The sequence below is a fragment of the Eschscholzia californica genome, unplaced genomic scaffold (genome assembly GCF_041429995.1).
Source record: "Eschscholzia californica isolate CP2 unplaced genomic scaffold, dmEscCali1.0.p SCAF_4, whole genome shotgun sequence".
Classification (NCBI taxonomy): domain Eukaryota; kingdom Viridiplantae; phylum Streptophyta; class Magnoliopsida; order Ranunculales; family Papaveraceae; genus Eschscholzia; species Eschscholzia californica.
Genome location: NW_028238461.1, coordinates 48,704,952 through 48,727,059, shown reverse-complemented (window position 1 = coordinate 48,727,059; position 22,108 = coordinate 48,704,952). Strand labels below are relative to the sequence as shown.

The 22,108-nt window shown below is 35.5% G+C and overlaps 4 protein-coding genes across 5 annotated transcripts; 1 reads left to right on the top strand and 3 right to left on the bottom strand.

The window, feature by feature from the left end:
* The first annotated feature begins 55 nt into the window (after window positions 1-55).
* On the top strand, window positions 56-2,186 carry LOC147545552 (uncharacterized). The gene is made up of 3 exons (XM_086634479.1): window positions 56-190; window positions 1,613-1,714; window positions 1,811-2,186. Exons 2-3 carry the CDS (start codon window positions 1,621-1,623, stop codon window positions 1,954-1,956), a joined length of 240 nt encoding a protein of 79 aa, XP_086490605.1. The 5' UTR covers window positions 56-190; window positions 1,613-1,620; the 3' UTR covers window positions 1,957-2,186.
* A 1,709-nt stretch (window positions 2,187-3,895) lies between these two features.
* Window positions 3,896-5,355, bottom strand: LOC147545551 (uncharacterized). Its single transcript, XM_086634476.1, has 5 exons — window positions 5,031-5,355; window positions 4,819-4,916; window positions 4,654-4,731; window positions 4,481-4,554; window positions 3,896-4,386 (listed from the first exon to the last, which is right to left on the bottom strand). Exons 1-5 carry the CDS (start codon window positions 5,128-5,130, stop codon window positions 4,137-4,139), a joined length of 600 nt encoding a protein of 199 aa, XP_086490602.1. The 5' UTR covers window positions 5,131-5,355; the 3' UTR covers window positions 3,896-4,136.
* A 553-nt stretch (window positions 5,356-5,908) lies between these two features.
* On the bottom strand, window positions 5,909-7,262 carry LOC147545550 (two-component response regulator ORR3-like). Its single transcript, XM_086634478.1, has 5 exons — window positions 7,019-7,262; window positions 6,831-6,937; window positions 6,647-6,724; window positions 6,483-6,553; window positions 5,909-6,381 (listed from the first exon to the last, which is right to left on the bottom strand). Exons 1-5 carry the CDS (start codon window positions 7,116-7,118, stop codon window positions 6,237-6,239), a joined length of 501 nt encoding a protein of 166 aa, XP_086490604.1. The 5' UTR covers window positions 7,119-7,262; the 3' UTR covers window positions 5,909-6,236.
* Window positions 7,263-19,241: 11,979 nt separating this feature from the next.
* On the bottom strand, window positions 19,242-20,586 carry LOC147545549 (uncharacterized). Of its 2 annotated transcripts, none has more exons than XM_086634474.1 (5): window positions 20,395-20,586; window positions 20,139-20,212; window positions 19,973-20,051; window positions 19,805-19,878; window positions 19,242-19,712 (listed from the first exon to the last, which is right to left on the bottom strand). In XM_086634474.1, exons 3-5 carry the CDS (start codon window positions 19,985-19,987, stop codon window positions 19,421-19,423), a joined length of 381 nt encoding a protein of 126 aa, XP_086490600.1. In that variant the 5' UTR covers window positions 19,988-20,051; window positions 20,139-20,212; window positions 20,395-20,586; the 3' UTR covers window positions 19,242-19,420. The 2 variants fall into 2 exon arrangements, with proteins under 2 accessions (XP_086490600.1, XP_086490599.1); XM_086634473.1 differs by having other exon boundaries at window positions 20,413-20,571.
* Between the last annotated feature and the right edge of the window lie 1,522 nt (window positions 20,587-22,108).

Sequence of the window (22,108 nt, the reverse complement as noted above, 5' to 3'; positions counted from 1 at the left end):
TAATGTAAAGGTGGAATTTGTTAGAGGCTCAAGTGAGAAAAATGAAGGGACCAATATGAAATAATATTAAAATGAAGGGGCAAAAATCGTAATAGTGAGATATCGGGTCGCATAAAGAACGTTCTCTAAGAGACCCGGTGTTATCTCTCTAAAAATTTCAGTCATCAATTAGGGTTTTTTAAAGGCGAAGGTTAGATCTCTTGACCTTCATTCTCAAAATTACTCGTTTTGTTTCTGCAATTGCTTCCACTATATTTCTTAATCTATTGTTAGTATACTTCTAAGGATGAGTTTTTGTCTCATGAAACTCTATGGATTTTAGTATGGACCAAATCTAGGGTTTTTTTTGTACCCAAATAGTTCAGAAAGGTAGAAATAGATCTATAAGAAGGTATCGAATTTATATGTTACCCTGATTTAACTCATTTGGCTCGATTACTACTTCTAATGACTGATAACAAAGCTTCCAGCATGAATCTAAAATCTGTTCGAACAAAAACTATTTATGGGAGGAGATGGTTCAGCTCTTCAGTTTATACTGCAATTAAATTGTAGTTTGGGGTGTTTATTTCGGCCATGAACACTTAAACTCACAAATCAATTTAGGGTTCTTACCTGATCTTACTAAATATTATATTATCATTTTACATCATGAGATTTTTCTATAGGAATGGGCTCAAAGGGCAATGACCAGGATTTAGGAAGTAAGATACATCTCATGGATAGATTATGAGTGTATGATTTTGTTGAAATTTAATATGGGTCTTGGACTTTTGACTTCTTAAGAATTAGGATATAGTTGTCAAACTTCTACAGAGAAATATCTAACCTTGATATTCGTCGGTTTAAGGTCATGTATCTTGTTGCCAAACTTATTCATATTTGTCTCTCAGTCTCTCTAATTGACCTAGAAGACTGCAAAAGAAAGAGAGAATACTATACTTTTTTTTCGTGAAAAAAGCTTGTACTCTACCTCATTAAAAGTTCTGTAATAATTTGTCTTTAAGAGGGTCCTAGTGTCCCGAATAAAACACGTCCCTAGCCAACTTTTGGTAAGTCGTTGTGCAATATATTACTTTGGCAAAAGCAATTCATGGCACTGGAATGAATGTGATCCATTTATATGTCTCATAAGTCATAACAATGGGTTCCTTGCATATGTCTCTTCCCTATGGAACAATAGAATCTCAATTACTGAAATACCTGTAGCTAGATCACACGGAACAAAAATGTAATGTACGCCCTTGTTCTACTTACTGTACTGACCACTAACCTCTAAGAGGGGTAATGTCCTCTGGTTTCTGAAAAGTAGGAGTGTTATGTTGAATGGCATATCATATCCATTTACTAAGAGGTCTTGTTGATTCGGGAGACTAGCTATTTTTATGGCTTCCTCGTTTTTGGTAGATGTGTTATGTTGAATGACTAATGAAGATTGTAAAGAAATTTAGGACCTCATTGTAGTTTTGGTTGTCATGCTACTCTTTCTTCAACTTAATGTTTTGTTAATCTCAAGTTGAATGTGTCTTTCTATTTTAACGTAATAATCTCTAGAATTATCCATTCGTAGTTGCTAATTCTATAGTGTTACTGGATATTTCATTTTGTACAGGTCAAGCAATGACAGCATTCAAAATTGTGGGATCTCTTGTAGCAACCACAGCGCTTGCATTCGGATTGGATTATGTGATAGCTGACAAGAAGATATTTGGAGGTAATACATTGTGGAACATGCTGGTAGTATCATGTCGTTAGTATCATGCATATGAAGAAACTCACATCTTTTAACATGTAAATGCTGAAATAACAGGCACTACTCCATCGACTGTATCTAATAAGGAATGGTGGGAGGAAACTGATAAGAAGTTCCAGGCATGGCCACGAACAGCAGGTCCCCCGGTAGTGATGAACCCTATCAGTCGCCAAAATTTCATCGTCAAGACACGTATTGAGTAATGAAGGTGCTTGTTGTTTGCTTTTGAGTAGTAATCTGTTGTGTTTTTTGTGTTCGCTACAGTGTTTGATTTCATTATGGGAATTGAGGTTTGGTAAATAATATTCAGAAAAACCTAGTTGGCAACTGAAGTAATTCAACCTCTTGGGTATGCTCAAATATAGTTTGATATCATTGTTGTATTTACTGTTTAGATATGCTGAAATAATTCATCTATGAAGATACTGACACATGTTTGGGGTGCGAGAAAGGAATGCGATTACTACGTGATTCCTTGTGATTGCATAATTTACTGTTTGGCTGAGTTAGGTATGAGATTGAGCACTTGCAAGGAAGACCTTCCACACTAACATAACATCTTGTCTTACCTATTCACTAGGTTTTTTGGGTGGGTTTGGCGCCTACATTGTCCAGGTAGAGAGGCCTGGTTGCCTAGGGGCTAGGGTACGCTCATGCTTAGGAAAGATCCAGTACCATGAGGAATTGTGCCAGTCTGTGTTGTGCCTAAATCAAGCACAATATAGTTGGTATTTAGACAGGTGTTACATCACTAACCTGCCCGCCTGGAATTCTCCCTCTAAGGGAAAACCTTATTCGGCTGGAAATGCGATCCATAATGCATTATTGCGTACCAAACACCATTATAGAATCTTGATTCCTAGTCATCACATTCAGTTTTTGCGTTCAAAACATTGCTCCAAAAAATCTAGGTATTGAATTTTAGAATTAATATCGCCACAAACATAAACTCGGAATCATCAGCCGCCTCACTCTTTGAATCACCTGAAGCATATTCAGCTATTTCCCTTCTGCGTTCTTGCTATCTTTCTGGAAGTCTGGCATATAGAGAGCTAGTGATTGGAGCATCACGGGAAGGGGAGGTTCAGATGCTGCTTCGTACCTAAAGTCACTGGTACTGCTTCATTCGAAGAAGAACCTGTTTGTTCTTTGATTATCGAAGATTTATTCTCTCCCCTTCCATTACAATCCCACCACTCAGAACTGAAACGTTTTTTTTTTTATTTTATTAAAAGGGGATGTTCTCATTTTCACTACTACACCTAAATTTGAAGCTGGCTTCAGAATACCAGTTAATAGACTCTGACCCAAGCTCGCTTCTTTGCTGGACCTCTTTTCCGAGTCGTTGTAACAGGTTTAGCTGCTCGAGCCTTGGCATTTGCAGCAGGTTTTGCTGGTTCTTTCTTTGCCCCCCCTAATGTTCCAGCAGGTGTTGCTACTTCTAGCAAAAATTCTTCATCAATATCTTCATGCTCTTTCCTTTCTCATACCCTTATCATCACCCGATATCTCTGTGAGGGTCTTCATTTGTGCAGCTGCCTGCTTTCTTGCTTCATTCTTTTTAGCTTTTACTATGTCTGATTTGGGTTCAATTGTTACAAAACGACGAGAAGACTTAGTGTTAACTCGATTGAAATGCAATGAAGTGGAGAAAGATCACATTAAGATTTGCAAAATGTTAAAACTAAGGGATCAATAATGTGGAGTGAGTGTGGAGGGTTGCCTGAAGAGATTAAAACCATACATTCCAGTTCCCTTTCGAGGGCAGTAAGATATTTCAACCATAAGGCTTTTCTATCATTTTTCATAGGGTATTGGACACTCTCGATCGTATTCCTTCTTGTGTTTATCTTCTTGGGATCTAACCATGGTGAGGATTATTCTCATCTAATGCCTACTTTACTGCCTTCATAAAATGAAAAAGAAAAGAGGGACAAAAAAGTCATGGCCGCCCAAAGCATGAAACAAAGTCAAGACTGATATTTTGAAATCACGTGTAAGCCGATCAGCTCCCATTTCGACTCTCTACTTCATTCTTGTAATTGTCAAACTTATATTTCAAATATCGTGATAAATGAGAATAGCAGTCACACAGAATTCGGTCAAACATGGTCCAAAGTGGAAGTTGATCTAGCACCATTGATATGAAAATGACCTAAATTTATGTTAAGACTATATACTAATCTGAAATTACACAGCTCAATGTTCACTTAAAAACAGATCATTTCTTAATGGAGTTGCCATACGTTTACACCACTTTTACACTCCTCAGTTCCATAACAAACAGAAAAGAAAAAAAAAAAAATTCAAAACAAAGGTTTTCTTGTCAAATATGAACAAGAAATCCAACATTTCTTAGCTTTATTCCTCTTCAATTTTAACTTTACTGGCCACCAAAGCAGCAGCAGAAAATCTTCCAGAGTCTTCCCCATCCAACTGCTTCTACTAGTTGTTGTTGTTGTTGTACTTGTACTATTTCATGTTGCTGTTGTTCAATTGGACCCGAATGTTCTCGATTTTCTGCTAGGTCATGTTCAGGGTCTTCTGCTAGTCGTACATTATCAACAATCCGAGCTCCGTTTAATGGAGTCAGAGGAAGAGTAGTGGACCCAAATGCACCTTTTGCCTTGCATCTGATCATCAATTACACATAAAATTAACTTAAAGAAACTTTATGGGTTTGTATGAAAATTGAATCTTTATGTTCAGAAATCAAATGACTTTTACCTTTCAATAAGATCCATATTCTCATATGGGTGATACAAGATAATAACATAAGTGTGCTTTAGATATTGATTTCTCTGCAAAATTGTCATTTTATCAGAGATTTAAATCAGAGATCTAGTTTTGAGATTTTAGTGAATGAGAAGAACAGAGAAATGGTGGAGATTTTTTTATACCTTAATTCTTTTGATAAATTTGTAGTTTGAATTGATAGCCATGTCTAAATCAACAAATAGAATGCAAGTTTCCTTTTCCTATATAAAGTAAGTAAGAAGAATTAATGATTGAAAAGCAAGAAAACCCATGTTTTGAAATTGTAATTTTGATCAAGAAAAGCAAACCTCAAGATCAAGAGGACCTTCTTCAATTGCTCTTTTTCCTCTAACCTCCCATTCTTTAAGATATTGATCAGATTCTTCTACAGATTCCGCACTTCCAACTGCAATTATCAAAAACCCATATAAGATAAGATAAGATTAGAGAGAGAGAGAGAGAGAGAGAGAGAGAGAGAGAGAGAGAGAGAGAGAGAGAGAGAGTCTGAAGTGTGAATTACTTGTACTGAATCTCTCATAGAAGAAGACGTCAGTAGCCATATTGGTTCTATTCCAAGTCTTACTAATAATGAGTCCATGAAGATAGGGAGGTGGAGCCATTTCAGTTTCAGAGAGAGAGAAACAAGATGTTAATCTCTGTATTTCAAAACAGGGGAAACAGAGGAGGAAGAATGAGAGAGAGAAAGTTTAAGGAGAAGTGAGAAGAATTGTGTGAGATTCTATTTTCTGAGATCACTTGGGTGTGAGGAAGGCAAATATATAGGATTAAATATCAAGAAACCAAGAATCACACTCTTAAATCCTTGATTTTCTTTTTTCTGTTATAAACAGAAATTATGATTTTCAGTTGATTTGGCCGTTTTCTGTTATTCTAGTTTGTTAGAGAGAGAGAGAGAGGGAGTTTTATGTATTAATGCGCACATATCATCAACCAAAGTTCTAATCATGGATTTGTAGCTCATCTACTAGGTAATGTTTGGTCACATTGTAAAAAGAGTCTCATTTAGATTCAAAGGTATAATACACATTGGGATAGTATGCAACTTAACTTGGTCAGTATTTACACCCAAGTAAATATTTGGATGTAGGAAATCCAAGATTCCAAATATTCGATCGATAGTGACCTATACAGTATACAGTGACAAAAAGTCACCGTCATAAACAAAAAAATTTGTACCACTAATTCAACATGTGTCCGATATGTTAATAATAAAAATTTGGAAAACTCTAGAACTTTGATATTGCATCGGGTTAGCTTTATGGAAAGTTTGGAAAACCCAAAAACTTGATATTGTCTCGCTCAGTTTGAAATGCACAGTTCCAACCTCAATGCCTAAGAGTTTCGTTAGCTAACATTAATTTGTATTACAAGTGCTCAAAACGGGAAGGCATGTGTTTTTATTGATCTAAATGAACACAAGATTACAATTCAATCTAAACCATTAACCATCATCTCTCGTTCATTTCTTTTTGCTACATACTCTCTTTCTAAGAAAAGTCCCACATGGGAGAACGTGATCTAGTGACCAAGAATATAATGTCTTGGCCTCTCCGAAAATTTAACGCACACTCTCTCACTTTCTCTTAACCCGTCACTCATCATTAACTAACTATTATTATAGCTAACATGAAAAAAAACATATAAGAACTCAAATGTGAGAATACAAAATATAAGTGCAGCTTGGTCTTGTATAGTTCTCATCATCTCATGGCCTTTTTTTTTCTTCTTGTTCTTCTTTTGTTAGTTGTACTTTCTGTTTTTCATCTTCAACCAAGTATTTTTTGAGCTTTTCAACATCAGATAATTGAACAGGTTTCTTTATGAAATCTAGTGCACCTTCTTCTAGGCAACTGCTTAAGAATCAATCAAATTTACCCATATCAAAAAATGATTAAAATTAAAACTCAAATTGATTAAATGGGTAATCTTAATATATGATTTTGATTATTACCTGGTAATCCTTGAATTTTCAGCTATAGATGACATGATTACAACTGGTATGTGCTTCAGTGATGGAGATTCCTGTATTCATTTTAATAAGAAATCAAACAAAACCCCAAGAAGATGATAAAGAAAATTATTGAAACAGAACAATCTACTAATAAACTTTTGTACCTTAATTTTTTTAAGAAGATCAAAACCTGTAACTCCAGGCATGAAATAATCTGTAATTATCAAATCAACTTCATCTTTCTGTCAAAAGTAAAATGAGAATTAAAGATCAAGAAAAACAAAACCCAGAATCTGAATTTTAATGATTTTTCAAGATTGAAAAATTAAGGGTAAGAGGAAATTAAACCTGATTAGTATTTGATGAAACAGAAGATGGATTTGAGATCAATTTTTGTTCATTCTTTAACAAACCCAGATATTCAAGAGCCTTAGTTCCAGAATCAACAAAAGTAACTACAAACAAGAAGATGAATTGAGGATTAAATGAATAAAAAATCAAAGAAAATTTCTTTATTTCTGGGATCAAGATTATACCTTTATAAAATTTGGATATGACAAGAAGCAAGTGAACAAAAGTTCTGTTAGTAGGGCTATGATCTACTAGTAAGACATGGTATTTAATTTCTGTAGCCATTTCAGTTTTAGAGAGAGAGAAACGAGATGTTTAATCTCTTCACTCAAGAACAGGGGAAAATGAAATTGAGAAGAAGAAGAAGAAGAAGAAGAAGAAGAAGAAGAAGAAGAGGGGAAGCTTTGGTTTCTGTTGTCTTTACTTTTAGAGAGAGAGAAAACTAGATTTTATACTAATAAAAGTCCACTTAAGTTTTGTTTGGCGGTTAATTCGGTTACAGTTCTGAGAAAGACAAATGAGATTTGGGTGGTTCTATAAGCGCCACTAATTGTTACTGTTGGCGCTTCTTCACAAGCAAAATAAAAAATTCTTGTAGTCTTTAATCTTTATGTGGAACTGGGGTGCCAAAAGCAATTACACATGGCGTCTTTATAACTTGTATACTTCCAATGATGAGTTTTTGTCTCGTATTTCCATGTGGACTCCGTGTTTTTTTTTATTTGAGAATTCGACAACGATATACGTTCGTCGTTACAAGGCATTGATACATCATAGAGATGTAATAAGCACGATAACCGTCTAATTTAAATCGAGACTCGATCTCACGACCTCATGAGCTTAAGAGGGGTGTCCAACCGTTACACCAAAGGGTGGATTGTGGACTCCATGCTAGGAGATTGACATTGACCCCCTTTTCAACATAGCAAACTTCACAACATATGAAAATCAATTACCCCAGAGTCCACACACACAATACTACTACTACTAAAAGTTTCAAGCTCAGTTTCCTGCAAAAACAAAAAAAATTTGGGTTTGTAGTCTAAACAAACTTTTCTGATGTCTGCCTTCTTCTTGGCTGCCCCCAATCCCCTTATGTTCCAACTGACCAGGTTAGTTGACATAAGAAGAAAATTTTCTTTGACATATTTAGGAAATGTTGAACGACTATCTATTACAACCAACGTGCGTCTGTAATTGGAGTCAATAGGCCGAAGATAGTTAAGGACAATAAGACTTTCATTAGCCAAATCGCGGCCTGGTGTCTTTTTTGGTGGAAAGGAATAATTGCAGGTCAAGAGATACTAGGGTATATCCACGGACACTTGTATCAATCAAATGTTACGAAATTTATTAGTTATCATTTTATTGAGAGAGAGAGAATCTTATTAGTTATTATTTTTTTGTATTACTTTTTTTTTTGTTTCTAATAGTTATTATTTTATTAAAAGAGAGAGATTTTAATTTCAATACGAGAGATCTAGTATGCGGTACACGAAGAGAGGTAGGGGTTTTTGGTAACATTGAGCTTAACCGTTGAAGTTTTAAGCAAAATTTAAACACTAGTACTAAAAACTTAAAGCTCAGTTTCCTGCAAAAACAAAAATGTTGGGTTTGTAGTCTAAAAAACTTTTCTGATGGCTGCCTTCTTTTTGGCTGCCCCCAACCCCCATATGTTCCAGCTGACCCCATATGTTAGTTGCTCTTCCTGCCCTTTTGTTGTTGCTACCTTGACCAGTGGCCTTGGTCCTTCCTCTGGACACAAATTCTAAACGATCACAACTGTTGGCGGATGGTGAAATCGGTTTTTCTTGACGTCTTCTGGGATACAATACCAATCCATATTGCCATTACCCCCGAGTCCATACACAATACTACTACTGAAAAACTTCAAGCTTAGTTTCCTGCAAAAACAAAAAGTTCGCTTTGTAGTCTACACAAACTTTTCTGATGGCTGCCTTCTTCTTGGCATTTGAAGAAAATTTTCCTAAACTCGGCTCCCTAAGAGTCCATTTAAGCCTTCTTGCTTCCGTCTCTGCTTTGAAAACCGATCCTGCCCTTTTGTTGTTGCTACCCTTGACCAGTGGCCTTGGTCCTTCCTTTGGACACAAATTCTAAACGATTCGATCTATTGGGGAATGGTTTGGGGGATAGTGAAGTCGGTTTTTCTTGACTTCAGTCTGTAGGATTTAAATTCCTTCATTAATTTGGGTCCTCTAAATGTCATGAAAATGTCAAAAAGGAAATGGAAAGCAGGAAAGTCTGGTTTTATGCTTCATTAAATGCATACAAGATAACAACTCCCCCCCTCTCTCTCTTTACATTGGTGTCAAGATGACAAAACAGGAAAAAAGAATTATACCTTGTGTCTGGATCAAAAAAAGGAAATAGAAAACAGTAGCAATTAAAACATGCTATGTGAACCATTATTACAGACCATGATCTAGAAAAATGTGTTACTGCCTATCGATTGAAGATATTTCAACGAAGAGCTTCTTGCCTTTGAGCTTCTTCGATACGAAGAGCTTCTCGTCTTTGAGCTTCCTGTCTTTGTGTTTTTCGCTCTTTGCGAAGGATATCAATTTTGAAAAACTCCAACTGAGATGCATTAATAGGCTTCATGTAGTACTCTGCCCCTTCTTGCTTGAATCTAATAACAACCATACCATAGTCAATAATCAAATATCTTAAATAAGGGACAAGTCTCAAACTTAACAATGTATACCTTAGTTTCTTGCTTATTTGAAAATCAGGATCGACGACAGCGACATGTATGTACCCAGAAAATGGGATTTGCTGCAGGTTGACATGTCATGATGGTTTTAGAGAGAAAGAGAGAGAGAGAGAAACTAATAGGAGAGAATGTATAGTTATTACTAGGGTATATCCTGTGCCCTGGGGCATGGACACTTGTATCAATCAAATATTACGAAATTTATTAGTTATCATTTTATTGAGAGAGAGAGAATTTTATTAGTTATTATTTTTTTGTATTATTTTTTTTTTCTAATAGTTATTATTTTATTAAAAGAGAGAGATTTTAATTTCTTTTTTTAACCCTTGAAATTTATTTTGTTTCTTTTTTTTCTTAAGTTAGTTATTTTATTTATAAGAAGGAAACGATTATTGTTTTTTAAACAGGTAACTTTATTTCTACGAAAGACTATATTTTAAATTTTGAGAAGGGCTTCTAGACAATATCCTTTATTAAAAAAGGATGTCTGTCCCAGTCATCGTTTTCCCATCTGTTTTATATAATAGATTTATTACCTTTATCCATTTGAGAAGATCATAACAAGACATATCAGTCAAATGGAATTCTATAATTACTACAAGTCGTTCTTTTATCTGAAAACGATTAATAACAAAACAACTCATCATCAAATAATTGAACTAAAAGTTGAATTTCGAGAAGAAGATCCTCAATTACCAGAGGAGGTTGTCCTGACTGGTAGAGTTCTTTAATTGTATTAATGGCTGAAGTCCCACTGTCTTCGATAAACGTATTCACTACCGAAAGCAGAACTAAAATCACAGACAAGATTTTGCACATAAGTTAACTGAAATTAAATTGGAAAGTCATTATGATGTAGAAACGCAGCGGAATTAAAAGAGATGAATAATTAAATAAGAACGATGAAAATAAAGATCAAATAACTCTAAATAATAAACTTGATTAAAACTTCAATGGGGTTTTTCTCTCAATCTGTGAACAATAGACAAACTAGATATCCTTTTATAGGACTCTGGACTTTCCTAGATAGACTTGAATTAGACTTTCTAAATAATTAAATACTGCAACTGCCTAAATAACTTGGACTCAAATATGAACCTTTCCAATTATTGGAAATATTAAAATAGTAAAATTCCTAAACCCAAATTAATTAATAATCATACTAAAATAAGGACTTCCTAATTATACTCTCTCTGGCCGGTTGGACCATGACCGGGTCCGGTCATGGAAATAGTCTCCACGCCGGGTGCCCCTGCATCAGCATCCCCTTCCCTCAAGAGGTTCGTCCCGAACCGTTTGTGAAGAGAATGTAGTTCTTCCGATCCATCTTCAATTGGTAATAACGTCACAATCTTCTTCTTCCATGGAAATTCATAAACATTCAAACGACCACGGTAAGTGGCATCAACATCAGATTGCCATGGTCGTCCTAATATGATGTGGCATAAATCCATATCAGTGACATCACAATTAATTGTAGACACATAAGAAGAACCAATAGAAAGATTAATAGTACACATGTGATCAACCCGTGTAGTAGTTCCGGACTGAATCCAAGCGGTTTTATATGGGTTTGATTTAATCATTGTAGCAATACCCAAGAAATTAACCAGTTTTGTAGAAATTAAATTTTCTACACAACCATTGTCAATTACTATAGTACACACTTTATTCAGTACTGTACCCCGTGTAACGAACAAATTCTTTCGTTGAGATAAATTCCTTTTTAAAGGTGTGAAAAGAACTCTACGAGTGAGTAACATAACTCGATCACCGTTGTCTGGAATAGTATTAATTCGTTCCAATTGATCTTCATCTGAATCTGAATCTGAATCTGATTTCTTTTCGACAATATTTGCTTTACCGCGAGAGGGGCAAGCATTAGAATAGTGGCCTGTTTCAAAACAACGATAACACTTAACTGGTGGAGGTTTTTTATAAGGATTTTCAGCTACTGTTTTAGTACCCTCCTCCGGTTGTTTTTGTTGATCTAACTCATCCGGTAAAGTTCTTACCGATTGACTTCTAGTACTGTGTCCCCGAAAGATGGAACGAGAATCTGATTCAAAGGATCTAGCTACACTAATACATTCAGATACGGAATTGAAAGACCTTAAATTAACCAAATCCTTAATATCATTCCGAAGTCCGTCTTTGAATTTTTCCACTTTCATTGATTCTGAATCGGGAAGATTAAGCCTTGTTATTAAACGTTGGAATTCCGAAGCATATTCCTCAACAGAACGTCTTCCTTGACGACAACGCAAATAATCAACACATAATTGGTTCTCATAGTCCGGAGGGAGGAATCGGGAAAACATTAATGGTTTAAGCTCTAGCCAAGAAGAGATAGGAGGTAGTTGTGATAAACGGCGATTTTTGGATTCCTGTTTCCACCAAGTTAGAGCAGTTTTAGATAAATAACCAGTAACACAACGTACCTGTTCAGGGCCTTCCACTTGCATAACATCAAAGAAGATCTCGAGTCGTGAGACGTAGTCCAAGAAGTCTTCGATATTTATTGAACCATCATATGATGGTACTTCCATTCGAATACGATAAGATGAATTAGCATGGGTACAATCGGTTTCGGTTTGTTGATGGTGTTCGAGAATTGGTTTAGGGGTTTGAAACACACTCGGTTTACGTTGGGTTTGGTTGCTCGGACGGTGGAATGGTTCTCGGGTTTGGGTAAGGGTAAGGTTGGTTTCTCGGTTTTGGTTGATCGATTGGTATGGGTCTCGGGTTTGGGTGAGATTCAGGTTGGTCTCTCGGTTTTGGTTGAACGGTTGGTATGGTTCTCGGTTTAGATGAGTTGGGTGATGATCCGTTTGGAGATGATATGGAAGGGCTGACTCGGTAACTAGTGGTCGAGTGGTGTTTGGAAGTTCTCGTAGTTGATAGGGTTGGTTAGGTGGTGGTGTTGTGTCGCGAGTTTGGAGGTAATGGCGGTTGTCGGTTTGTTGATTTGGGGCGTAGTTATGTGGTTGGTGTAGAGGATGGGTATCGGTTCGGGTTAACGGGTTTTGGGTGTGAGGTTCGAAATACGTTGGTGAAGGACTGGAGGGACCGAGAGGTTGGGTTTGTTGTTGGATTCCACTGTTGGTGTGTTGGTTGTTGGTAGGGAAACGGTGTTCGGGTGATGTCGAATTGTGGTGATGTTCGGCTGGGATGTATGGTTCGGTTAGTGGACGGTTTTGGTTTATGGTAGGATTGGTGAAGGAGAATGGTGATGATTGAGGACTTGTATAGGATGGGTATGTATTTGGTTTTAGTGTAGGAGTCGTTGGGTTGTTTGTGATAAACGGTGGAGGTGTAATTGGGCAAGGATTGCTAATGGTGTGACCGAATAAGGGTATGTTGGTATCGGTAGGGAAGCTTATAGGTGAGAACCGGTTAGGGTTTGAGTTGGTTGTGAGGATTGGTGGTGTATTGGAACCGATAGATAACGGGTTTGTAGTGTGGGAAGATGGTTGATTGATACACATACCTTTAATTTGTTTTGAGAGATTGTTGAAGGAATCGGTGAGTTGATCGAAACGTTGATCGATTCGTTCGAATTTTTCTGTTGATTCCTTCTTGTACTCCATGAAACCTTCTTCCAACTTTTTACCTGCAGATAACCCTTCCTTAATATTGTCCCATTCAGATGAAAAGGTTGGTGTTTTCTCCTTAGTTGGTGTAGCCGAGATAGTAGTATTAACCATGATGATAAAAGTGATGAAAACCGGAAAGGAAAAAAAAATTTTTATGGCTCTAGATACCACTTGATGTAGAAACGCAGCGGAATTAAAAGAGATGAATAATTAAATAAGAACGATGAAAATAAAGACCAAATAACTCTAAATAATAAACTTGATTAAAACTTCAATGGGGTTTTTCTCTCAATCTGTGAACAATAGACAAACTAGATATCCTTTTATAGGACTCTGGACTTTCCTAGATAGACTTGAATTAGACTTTCTAAATAATTAAATACTGCAACTGCCTAAATAACTTGGACTCAAATATGAACCTTTCCAATTATTGGAAATATTAAAATAGTAAAATTCCTAAACCCAAATTAATTAATAATCATACTAAAATAAGGACTTCCTAATTATACTCTCTCTGGCCGGTTGGACCATGACCGGGTCCGGTCATGGAAATAGTCTCCACGCCGGGTGCCCCTGCATCACATTACCATATGAAAATTTCTTCTGGAAATAGGAAATGCCAGCATCAATCAATTCCTCTTCCATTGTTTGTTGTTCTTCAATGCGACCCCTTACAAAATCTAGTTGTTTCTATTTGGAATGTCTCAATGGGTTTCTGAAGGTAAAGAACTCCTTTTTGACATTTAATCAACCAAAAAAAAGTTAATTTTTTTTAAGAAGAATTAAAAAATGGGCAATCTTAATCTATAAACCAAATTGTTGTACCACCTTTCATATCTTATTGGATCATAAACTGAATCTATAACCATAATCTTAATGTATTTTGAACAAGGAATTTCCTGCATGTTGATTATTTCATTAGAATCTATACATTTCAAAGACAATTCAATTAAAAAACAGAGAAAGAAATTGATAGGAAAAGACGGGCTTACCCTAATCCTTCGGAGAAACTCGTAACAAGACATTTCAGGCAAACGAAATTCGGTAACCAAAAAAACATTTCATGTATCTACAAATGACAAAGAAAAACATTAAAAATAATTTAAGTCAAAAATCTTGAATTTTGTCAAAATGTATCAAGAAAATACATTTTATCAAAATGTATCAAGAAAATACATTTTATCAAAATGTATCAAAATGTATCGACTAAAAAATACTTCAAAGGATAAACTCGTAACAAGACATTTCAGGCAAACTAAATTCGGTAACCACAAAAAAAACATTTCATGTATCTACAAATGACAAAGAAAAACATTAAGAATAAGTTAAGCCAAAAATCTTGAATTTTATCCAAATGTATCAAGAAAATACATTTTATCAAAATGTATCGACTAAAAAATACTTCAAAGGATAAACTCGTAACAAGACATTTCAGGCAAACTAAATTCGATAACCACAAAAAACATTTCATGTATCTACAAATGACAAAGAAAAACATTAAGAATAAGTTAAGCCAAAAATCTTGAATTTTATCAAAATGTATTAAGAAAATACATTTTATCAAAATGTATGACTAAAAAATACTTCAAAGGATTTCTTTGGTTGAACTTTTTGGTATATTAGATTAGATGGATGAAGTCCCGATGTCTTCAACAAACGTATTCACAACTACAAACAGAAATAAAATTAGAGATAAGATTTTGCACTTAATAAAGAAACTGAAATTAAGTTGGAAATACGTTACCGTGTGAAAATTTCTTGAGAAAAAACGAAATCCCTATATTAATCAATTCCCGGTCTGAACTTATTATCATAATAATTGAATTGATTTCTTGTGATGTTTGTTGCTCTTCAACGCGACCTCTTACAAATTGTTCCTTATGGATTTGTAGTTGGATTGTCTCAATGGGTTTATGAAGGTAGACAACTCCTTCGCTATGACATCTAACCAACAAAAAAAACAAAATTTAAAAAGAAAAAAAGAAACAGAAGTATCAATCTACGAATCAAAAATAATTAAACCTTTCATGTCTGGATTCATCATAAACAGAATCAACCACCATAATATGTATGTAATTTGCTCGAGGAATTTCTTGCGTTTTGGTGATTATAATCTATACATTTCAGAACACAATTCAATTACTTAGAAAGAGAAACAAATTGATAGGAAAAATTGGGTTTACCTTTATCCTTCTAATAGATTGGATAGGCCAGCGCTTTGGGGAAAGCTAAATAGTTTCCGGGGTGTGAAGACTTGGTCAAACATTGGTCAATTTTGTTTGACAATTTTATTTAAGGGGAAAGCAAAATAGCTTCTCCACCTCAGCTCTCTCTCTCTTCTCCGATTAGGTCGCCGGCCGGAAAATTTTCCGGCCGACGACATGAATTTTTTTTTCACACCCTCTCTCTCTCTAGAAACTCCGGCGAAGTTCCGGTCTGTTGAAGAACAGACCGGAACTGGTCTGTTCTTCAACAGACCGATCTCTCTAAAACTCTCTAGAGGGATGATTACTAGAATTAGAGCTGGTGGTGTTTTTGTTGTTTCTAATCCCCCAATCTTCACAAAAAGAAATCTACCAACAAGACTTCCACAGCACAAGGTAATACTACTACTACTAGTTGTGTAACATCACCACAACACTATCCTCCTTGTGGTATTGGTATTACTACTACTAGTACTACTTGTGTAACATCACCACAATATCTAATTGATAGTAGTAATCACTATGATGATTGGTTAGAATTTAAGATACTAAATAGACTTCCTGTTAAGCCCCTTGCCCGTTTCAAGACTGTTAAGTCCCCTCTCGTCTATTTATGGTTGTTCCTCAACGACCCCCACCGGATAAGTCAATAGAAGATGCCAAATACTTTAACTTTTGGCCATATAAGGAGTTACACATTACAGCTGATTTCTTGTTTGAAGAAGACAATACAAAACTAAAACTAATTGTTGACACAATAAGAGAGGTAGACTCGTCATCTTACAATGCCATTTCAAAATCTGTAAACGGCCTAACATGCCTCATTGACTCATACAGGGAACATGCTGCTCGTATATGCAATATCAGTACTGGACAAGTATCTCCTTGGTTTGAAGCATCCTCGATAGCCCTGGGAAAAGAATACATAGGTCTCCCAAACCATTACGCATTTGGTTTTGATCCTGCCACTAATGAACACAAATTAGTATGTGTCTTGAGGATAAAGTCAGATTTTCCTAACTTCGAATATAATCTCTGTGGGGTTTTGACCATTGGGCGCCAATCTAGTAATAGATGGAGAAAGATCGAAGAGGTCCCACCATGTTTACTGAATGATGATTATGTTTATGTGAACGGTGTTATTTACTGGCTCAACTGTTATCTTGATCATTGTGATTTGTGAGTGGATGAGTTTATACCACCCTGTATACTTGGTGGCGTTTGATGTAGGAAGTGAGAATTTTAGAACAATCACAATTCCTGATTTCATCATTGACCCCCCTCGGGTTCACGGCAACCGTTTACCTTTCAAAGAGATTGCTCAGTTATTTGAAGCGGATAGGAATTTAGCTATGATAGTTAAACTGAACAATTGTATGTTCAACATGTATATGTACGAAGATGGTGATTACAAAGACAAGGATGAGAAGATCAACGGAACGCCTACTAGTTCTTCTCTTCAGAAAGGAAGATGGGAAAAAGTAAGTTCTATCGATTTGCCTTTTGATATGAAGAACAGTCGTACGGTCAAGTTTCATACTTTCATAGGGTCAGATGATAAGATTCTCGTAACATCATCTATTTGGCATCCGAAGTGTCCGGGTTGGGAGAAGAATGAACGTCTGGTTATTTATTGTTACAATTGGAAGAAGGATACTTGGACAGAGGTTGATGTAAGTGGAATCCCATCCTCAGTTCCAAAACTATTCCCTAGTAGCTTTTCTACTACTTTCTCCCAGAGTCTTTTGTCCCTTAATGCTCTTTGACTGCCATCCTAGTAGAAGAATCAACTTCACTTTTATCTTTATTTGTTTTCTTTTTAATTTATGTTTGCATTCCTTCTCATATAACTTAGGCACTTATAAGAAAAGAATTTGAATAAATGGGATATGTTTATATACTCCTCCAGTAGGTTTACCACATTGTTAGTAAGTATTGTTCATCGAAAATGATGTGGAAGTTGATTTAGCACCATTGATGTCAAAATTCTCTAAGCTTATGTTAAGATTATATAATAATTTGTTTGCAAAAGGTCCTAGTGTCCAAAGTAAAACATGTCGGTAGCCAACTTTTATAGTCGTTGTGCAATATAATACTTTAGAGACATAATCTCAATTACTGAAACACCTATAGCTAGATTACTCGGGACAAAAGTTGTAATAACTACTAACCTTTAATAGGGCTAATGACTCCCTGAAACGTAAATTATGATTTTTTTTTCGCTGAAACGTCAATTACATATCATATCGTTCTACTAATTAAGAAGTCTTGTCCATCTGGGGTGCCTAGCTGTATTGTTATGACTCCCTCGCTAAATGTAGATGTATTAGTTTGACTGGCAAATGAAGATTGTAAAGAAACTTTGGAGCTCATTGTAGTTTTGGTTTTCATGCTACTCTTTCTTATTTTAAAGCATAATAATCACTAGAGTTATCCATTAGTAGTTGCTAATTCTATAGTATTAACAGGCACTACTCCGACGACTGCAGCTAATAAGGAATGGTGGAAGGAAACTGACAAGAAGTTCCAGGCATGTCCAAGAACAGCAGGTCCCCCAGTTGTGTTCAGTCGCCAAAATTTCATCGTCAAGACCCGTGTTGAGTAATGAAGGTGATTGTTGTTTGCCCTTGAGTAGTAATCTGTTGCGTTTTTTTGTGTTGGCTACAGTTTTTTATTTCATTATGGGAACTGAAGTAATTCAACCTCTTGGATGTTCTCATATACAGTTTTTCATGGATTCTGTTGTCTATTTCACTTGCAAACATTTCATTGTTGTATTTACGGTTAAATGTTGTAATACGAAGACACTGACTAGTGTTTGGCTTGCGAGAACGAAATGCGATTACTATGTGATTCCTTTTAATGGCATACTTGACAGTTTCACTTAGTTAGGTATGAGGTTGGTATAGATTGATTCTGTCTTTAAATTATTTGATTTACGATTCTAAAGGAAAATGAATCACAAATTGATGAAAAATGGAAATCTCATGTGCAAGGCACACATAGCTTTAGAAACTACCAGACTCTCTCATCCTCAGCCGAAACCCAAATGTATCTGTTTTGCCTAGTCCCAGAGAAAATCCTCTCTAGGATCACTGAGAAGGTTTTTTTTTATAACTATCACTGAGAAGGTTGCCATTATCTTGAATCCCAACCCTTGAAATCTTGTCAAAAATCCAAGCTCCATGATAACTTCCCTTCAGAGCAGTCGATAACTGATTTGTGATTCGACAAAGACAGGTTATAAAGAACCCGGAATCGACCTCCAAGGCCTATTCGTACACCAAACACTTCCTTAAAGAGGTTGCTATTTTCATCACCCAATCAAAGAGAGCAGGTTCTTCTAAAGATGTCTATCTTGCTAATAGATCTTTTTCCGAACCCATGAGACATAAGTGAGAACATTGGCTACCCACCCACCCCATTTTCATCATATTTTTTTAGCAATAACAATCCTAAAAAACGCCTCTGTGTCGATACTAAAACACGCCTCCTCTATCTTGATATTAATATTCCGTTATTTCATTTGTAGCATTTGTAATAGGATACAAGTGATGCTAGAAAAGACCAAAAGTCAAAATATACCTTGACCTAAACGAAATCAATGGTTCTTAATTTTTACCCATCAACTCTCTCTCTCTCTCTCTCTTGATGAATTTTTCTATCATTTTCCATAAACATGATAGAAAAAGAAAAGGAAAAGAGGGGAAAACGTCATGGCCGCTCGAAACATGAAACTTCCATTTGGAGTCTCTACTTCATTCTCGTAATTGTCAAACTTATCTTTCAAAAATATTGATAAATGAATAATGAGCTCATCGAATTTGATCAAACAAGGGTCAAAGTGGAGGTTGATCTAGCAAAATTGATACAATTTTCACCTAAAAAGAGATCATTTCTTAATGGAGTTCCCATATGTTCACACCATTTTTACACTCAGTTCAATAACAAAAAAAAAAAGAAGAAAAAAAAAATTCAACCAGAGGTTTTCTTGTTAACCCAAACCAGATACTAAGATTCATTTCTTAGTTTTATTCCTCTTCAATTTTAACTTTACCGGCCACTAAAGCAGCAACAGAAAATATTCCAGAGTCTTCTCCATCCAACTTCTTCTCGTTGTTGTAGTTCATCGTCATCATAATCATCATCTTCATCATCATCATCATCATCGTCGTCGTCATCATCGTCATCATCATCATTATCATCTACTTCATGTGGGTGTACTACTACTATTTCATGTTGCAGTTCATGTGGTTGTGGTAGGTCTTGTATTTCTGGTGGTATTTCTACAGTCACTGGATCCAGAAGATCAGTAATAGACTCAAGCTCACCTTTATCATTGCATCTGATCGTCAAATTACACATAAAATTAACTTAAAAGAATCATGGGTTTGTATCAAAATTGAATCTTATCTTCAGAAATCAAATGACTTTTACCTTTGAATAGGAACCAAATTCTCGCATGGGTAATGAAAGATAACAACATATATGTGCTTTAGATATTGATTTCTCTGCAAAGTTGTCCATTCATTAAAATTAAAGATCTAAATTTTGAGATTTTAAAGAATGAGAAGAACAGAGAAATGGTGAAGATTTTAGTTATACCTTAATTTTTTTCATTAAATTTGAAGTTTGAATTGATAGACATGCCTAAATCAACAAATGGAATGCAAGTTTCCTTTTCCTATATAAAGTAAGTAAGAAGAATTAATGATTGAAAAGCAACAGAACCCATGTTTTGAAATTGTAATTTTGATCAAGAAAAGCAAACCTCAAGATCATGAGAACCTTCTTTGATTGCTCTTTTTCCTCTAATCTCCCATTCTTTAAGATATTGATCAGATTCTGCAATTACCAAGAACCCATATAAGATAAGATTAGAGAGAGAGAGAGAGAGAGAGAGAGAGAGAGAGAGAGAGAGAGAGAGAGAGAGAGAGAGAGAGAGAGAGAGAGAGAGAGAGAGAGAGAGAGAGAGAGAGAGAGAGAGAGAGAGAGAGAGAGAGAGAGAGAGAGAGAGAGAGAATTACTTGAAATGAATCTATCACAGGAGAAGCTTTTAGTAGCCATATCAGGTGAAGGCATTTCAGTTTCAGAGAGAGAAACAAGATGTTAATCTCTGTATTTCAAAACAGGGGAAACAGAGGAGGAAGAATGAGAGAGAGAAAGTTTAAGGAGAAGTGAGAAGAGTTGTGTGATTCTGTTTTGTGAGAGATCAGTTTGGGTGTGAGAAAGGCAAATATATAGCTTTAAATATCAAGAATCACAATCTTAAATACCATTGATATTTTTTCTTCTGTTATAAACAGAATTTGTGAATTTCAGTTGATTTGGCCGTTTTCTGTTATTCAAGTTTGTTAGAGGGAGAGAGAGAGAGGTGTGCTATTTGTGTTAAGTACTGTTTGGTTAGAGTTTCATGTCTTTATTGGAATGATTACCACACCAATTAACAATTTGTAGATTAAGACACATAACAAACCATACGTCAAAATAATCAAGTGGATTTTTGTGTACAAATTGCATCTCCCGATGAAAATCACTTTGGTTGATTGGCCATATTTGATATCTCCACTAGGGGAGCCTATGCTCGAATTTTACATATAAATAGTTTGATTACGATCACAAAAATTATGAGCCACAAATACTTCAAAATTCCTTGGTGGACTAGCAAGCATCTTTAACATCGTCTTGCAACTTAAGGTATGGCTACTAATTTTTCTTTTGTAGCACAAAGTTAGTATATAATCTTTCATCTAAAAAAAGAGAATTGGACTACAATTTTTAAACATTAGGACGGTTTACAACTTAAGTTAACTTAATTTTGTGGTCATTATTTACACCCAGGTATTTATTTGTAGGTAGATAATAAATTAATCGATTGATAGCGACATATACAATGATAAGAACATCACCATGGACAAATTTCTTTGTAATCACTAGTACCTGTCCTTATAAACATGTGTAAAGAAATTGTTCTAACTAAAATTTAACTAGAAAACTTTGTCCGTCTCATTTTAAGTTTACCAAAATTCTATTTATACGGTCGGAAAGTGCGGTTATGTCTCGCTGGTTGAAATGCACAATCCCAAAGTTAATGCCTAAGAATTCCGCAACCTAACATTATTCTGCTATTACAAGCGCTCAAAGTCATATGTTTTTACAAAAATGATAGAAACCCCCCTATGTGTTCGCGTTGCTTGCGCGGTGAATTAGACAAGGGACAATTTAGTCTTTTCTCACGTGCAAGAAGACTAAAATACTCCATGTCTTATTAAGGACGCTCACCAAGAGACTCATCGAGGAGGTGCTTGTATCAACTTTGGTGTTTTTATTGATCTTTTTGCGCACAAGGTTACAACTCAATCTAAGCCATTGCTCATCATTTCATTCATTTTGTTCTCCTACCACAAAAAAACTGAAACAATACTTTTTCTCTGTAGGAAAAGTTCTACATGGGAGAAAAGTGATCTAGTAAAGAAAAATATAATGTCTAGGCCCTCTTCACTTATTTTGTTATGACTTCGATGGACACAAATTTGACATGAAATTTTAAGTAATATTAAACATACTTGAAATTAATATTTTTTTTTTATCACAGACAGTTCAAAGAGAGAGAGAGAGAGAGAGAGAGAGAGAGAGAGAGAGAGAGAGAGAGAGGTATTGAAATGTTAAAACTCTGGGTGAATTCGTGAAGAATTGGTGCTGAAATATTTGGTGAAAAAGTTGAGAGATAGAAGAAACAGT

What these genes read in the sequence shown, in the direction of transcription:
- LOC147545549 (XM_086634474.1), bottom strand. An exon ending in AATTTGGTTCCTATTCAAAG is followed by an intron (nt 19,713 to 19,804) that starts GTAAAAGTCATT and finishes TTTGACGATCAG; the next exon opens with ATGCAATGATAAAGGTGAGC.
- LOC147545551 (XM_086634476.1), bottom strand. Translation starts at nt 5,130, where the DNA reads ATGGCTCCACCTCCCTATCTTCATGGACTCATTATTAGTAAGACTTGG. An exon ending in AATTTATCAAAAGAATTAAG is followed by an intron (nt 4,555 to 4,653) that starts GTATAAAAAAAT and finishes ACAATTTTGCAG; the next exon opens with AGAAATCAATATCTAAAGCA. An exon ending in AATATGGATCTTATTGAAAG is followed by an intron (nt 4,387 to 4,480) that starts GTAAAAGTCATT and finishes ATTGATGATCAG; the next exon opens with ATGCAAGGCAAAAGGTGCAT.
- LOC147545552 (XM_086634479.1), top strand. Translation starts at nt 1,621, where the DNA reads ATGACAGCATTCAAAATTGTGGGATCTCTTGTAGCAACCACAGCGCTT. An exon ending in TGACAAGAAGATATTTGGAG is followed by an intron (nt 1,715 to 1,810) that starts GTAATACATTGT and finishes CTGAAATAACAG; the next exon opens with GCACTACTCCATCGACTGTA.
- LOC147545550 (XM_086634478.1), bottom strand. Translation starts at nt 7,118, where the DNA reads ATGGCTACAGAAATTAAATACCATGTCTTACTAGTAGATCATAGCCCT. An exon ending in CATATCCAAATTTTATAAAG is followed by an intron (nt 6,938 to 7,018) that starts GTATAATCTTGA and finishes TCTTGTTTGTAG; the next exon opens with TTACTTTTGTTGATTCTGGA. An exon ending in TTTCATCAAATACTAATCAG is followed by an intron (nt 6,725 to 6,830) that starts GTTTAATTTCCT and finishes TACTTTTGACAG; the next exon opens with AAAGATGAAGTTGATTTGAT.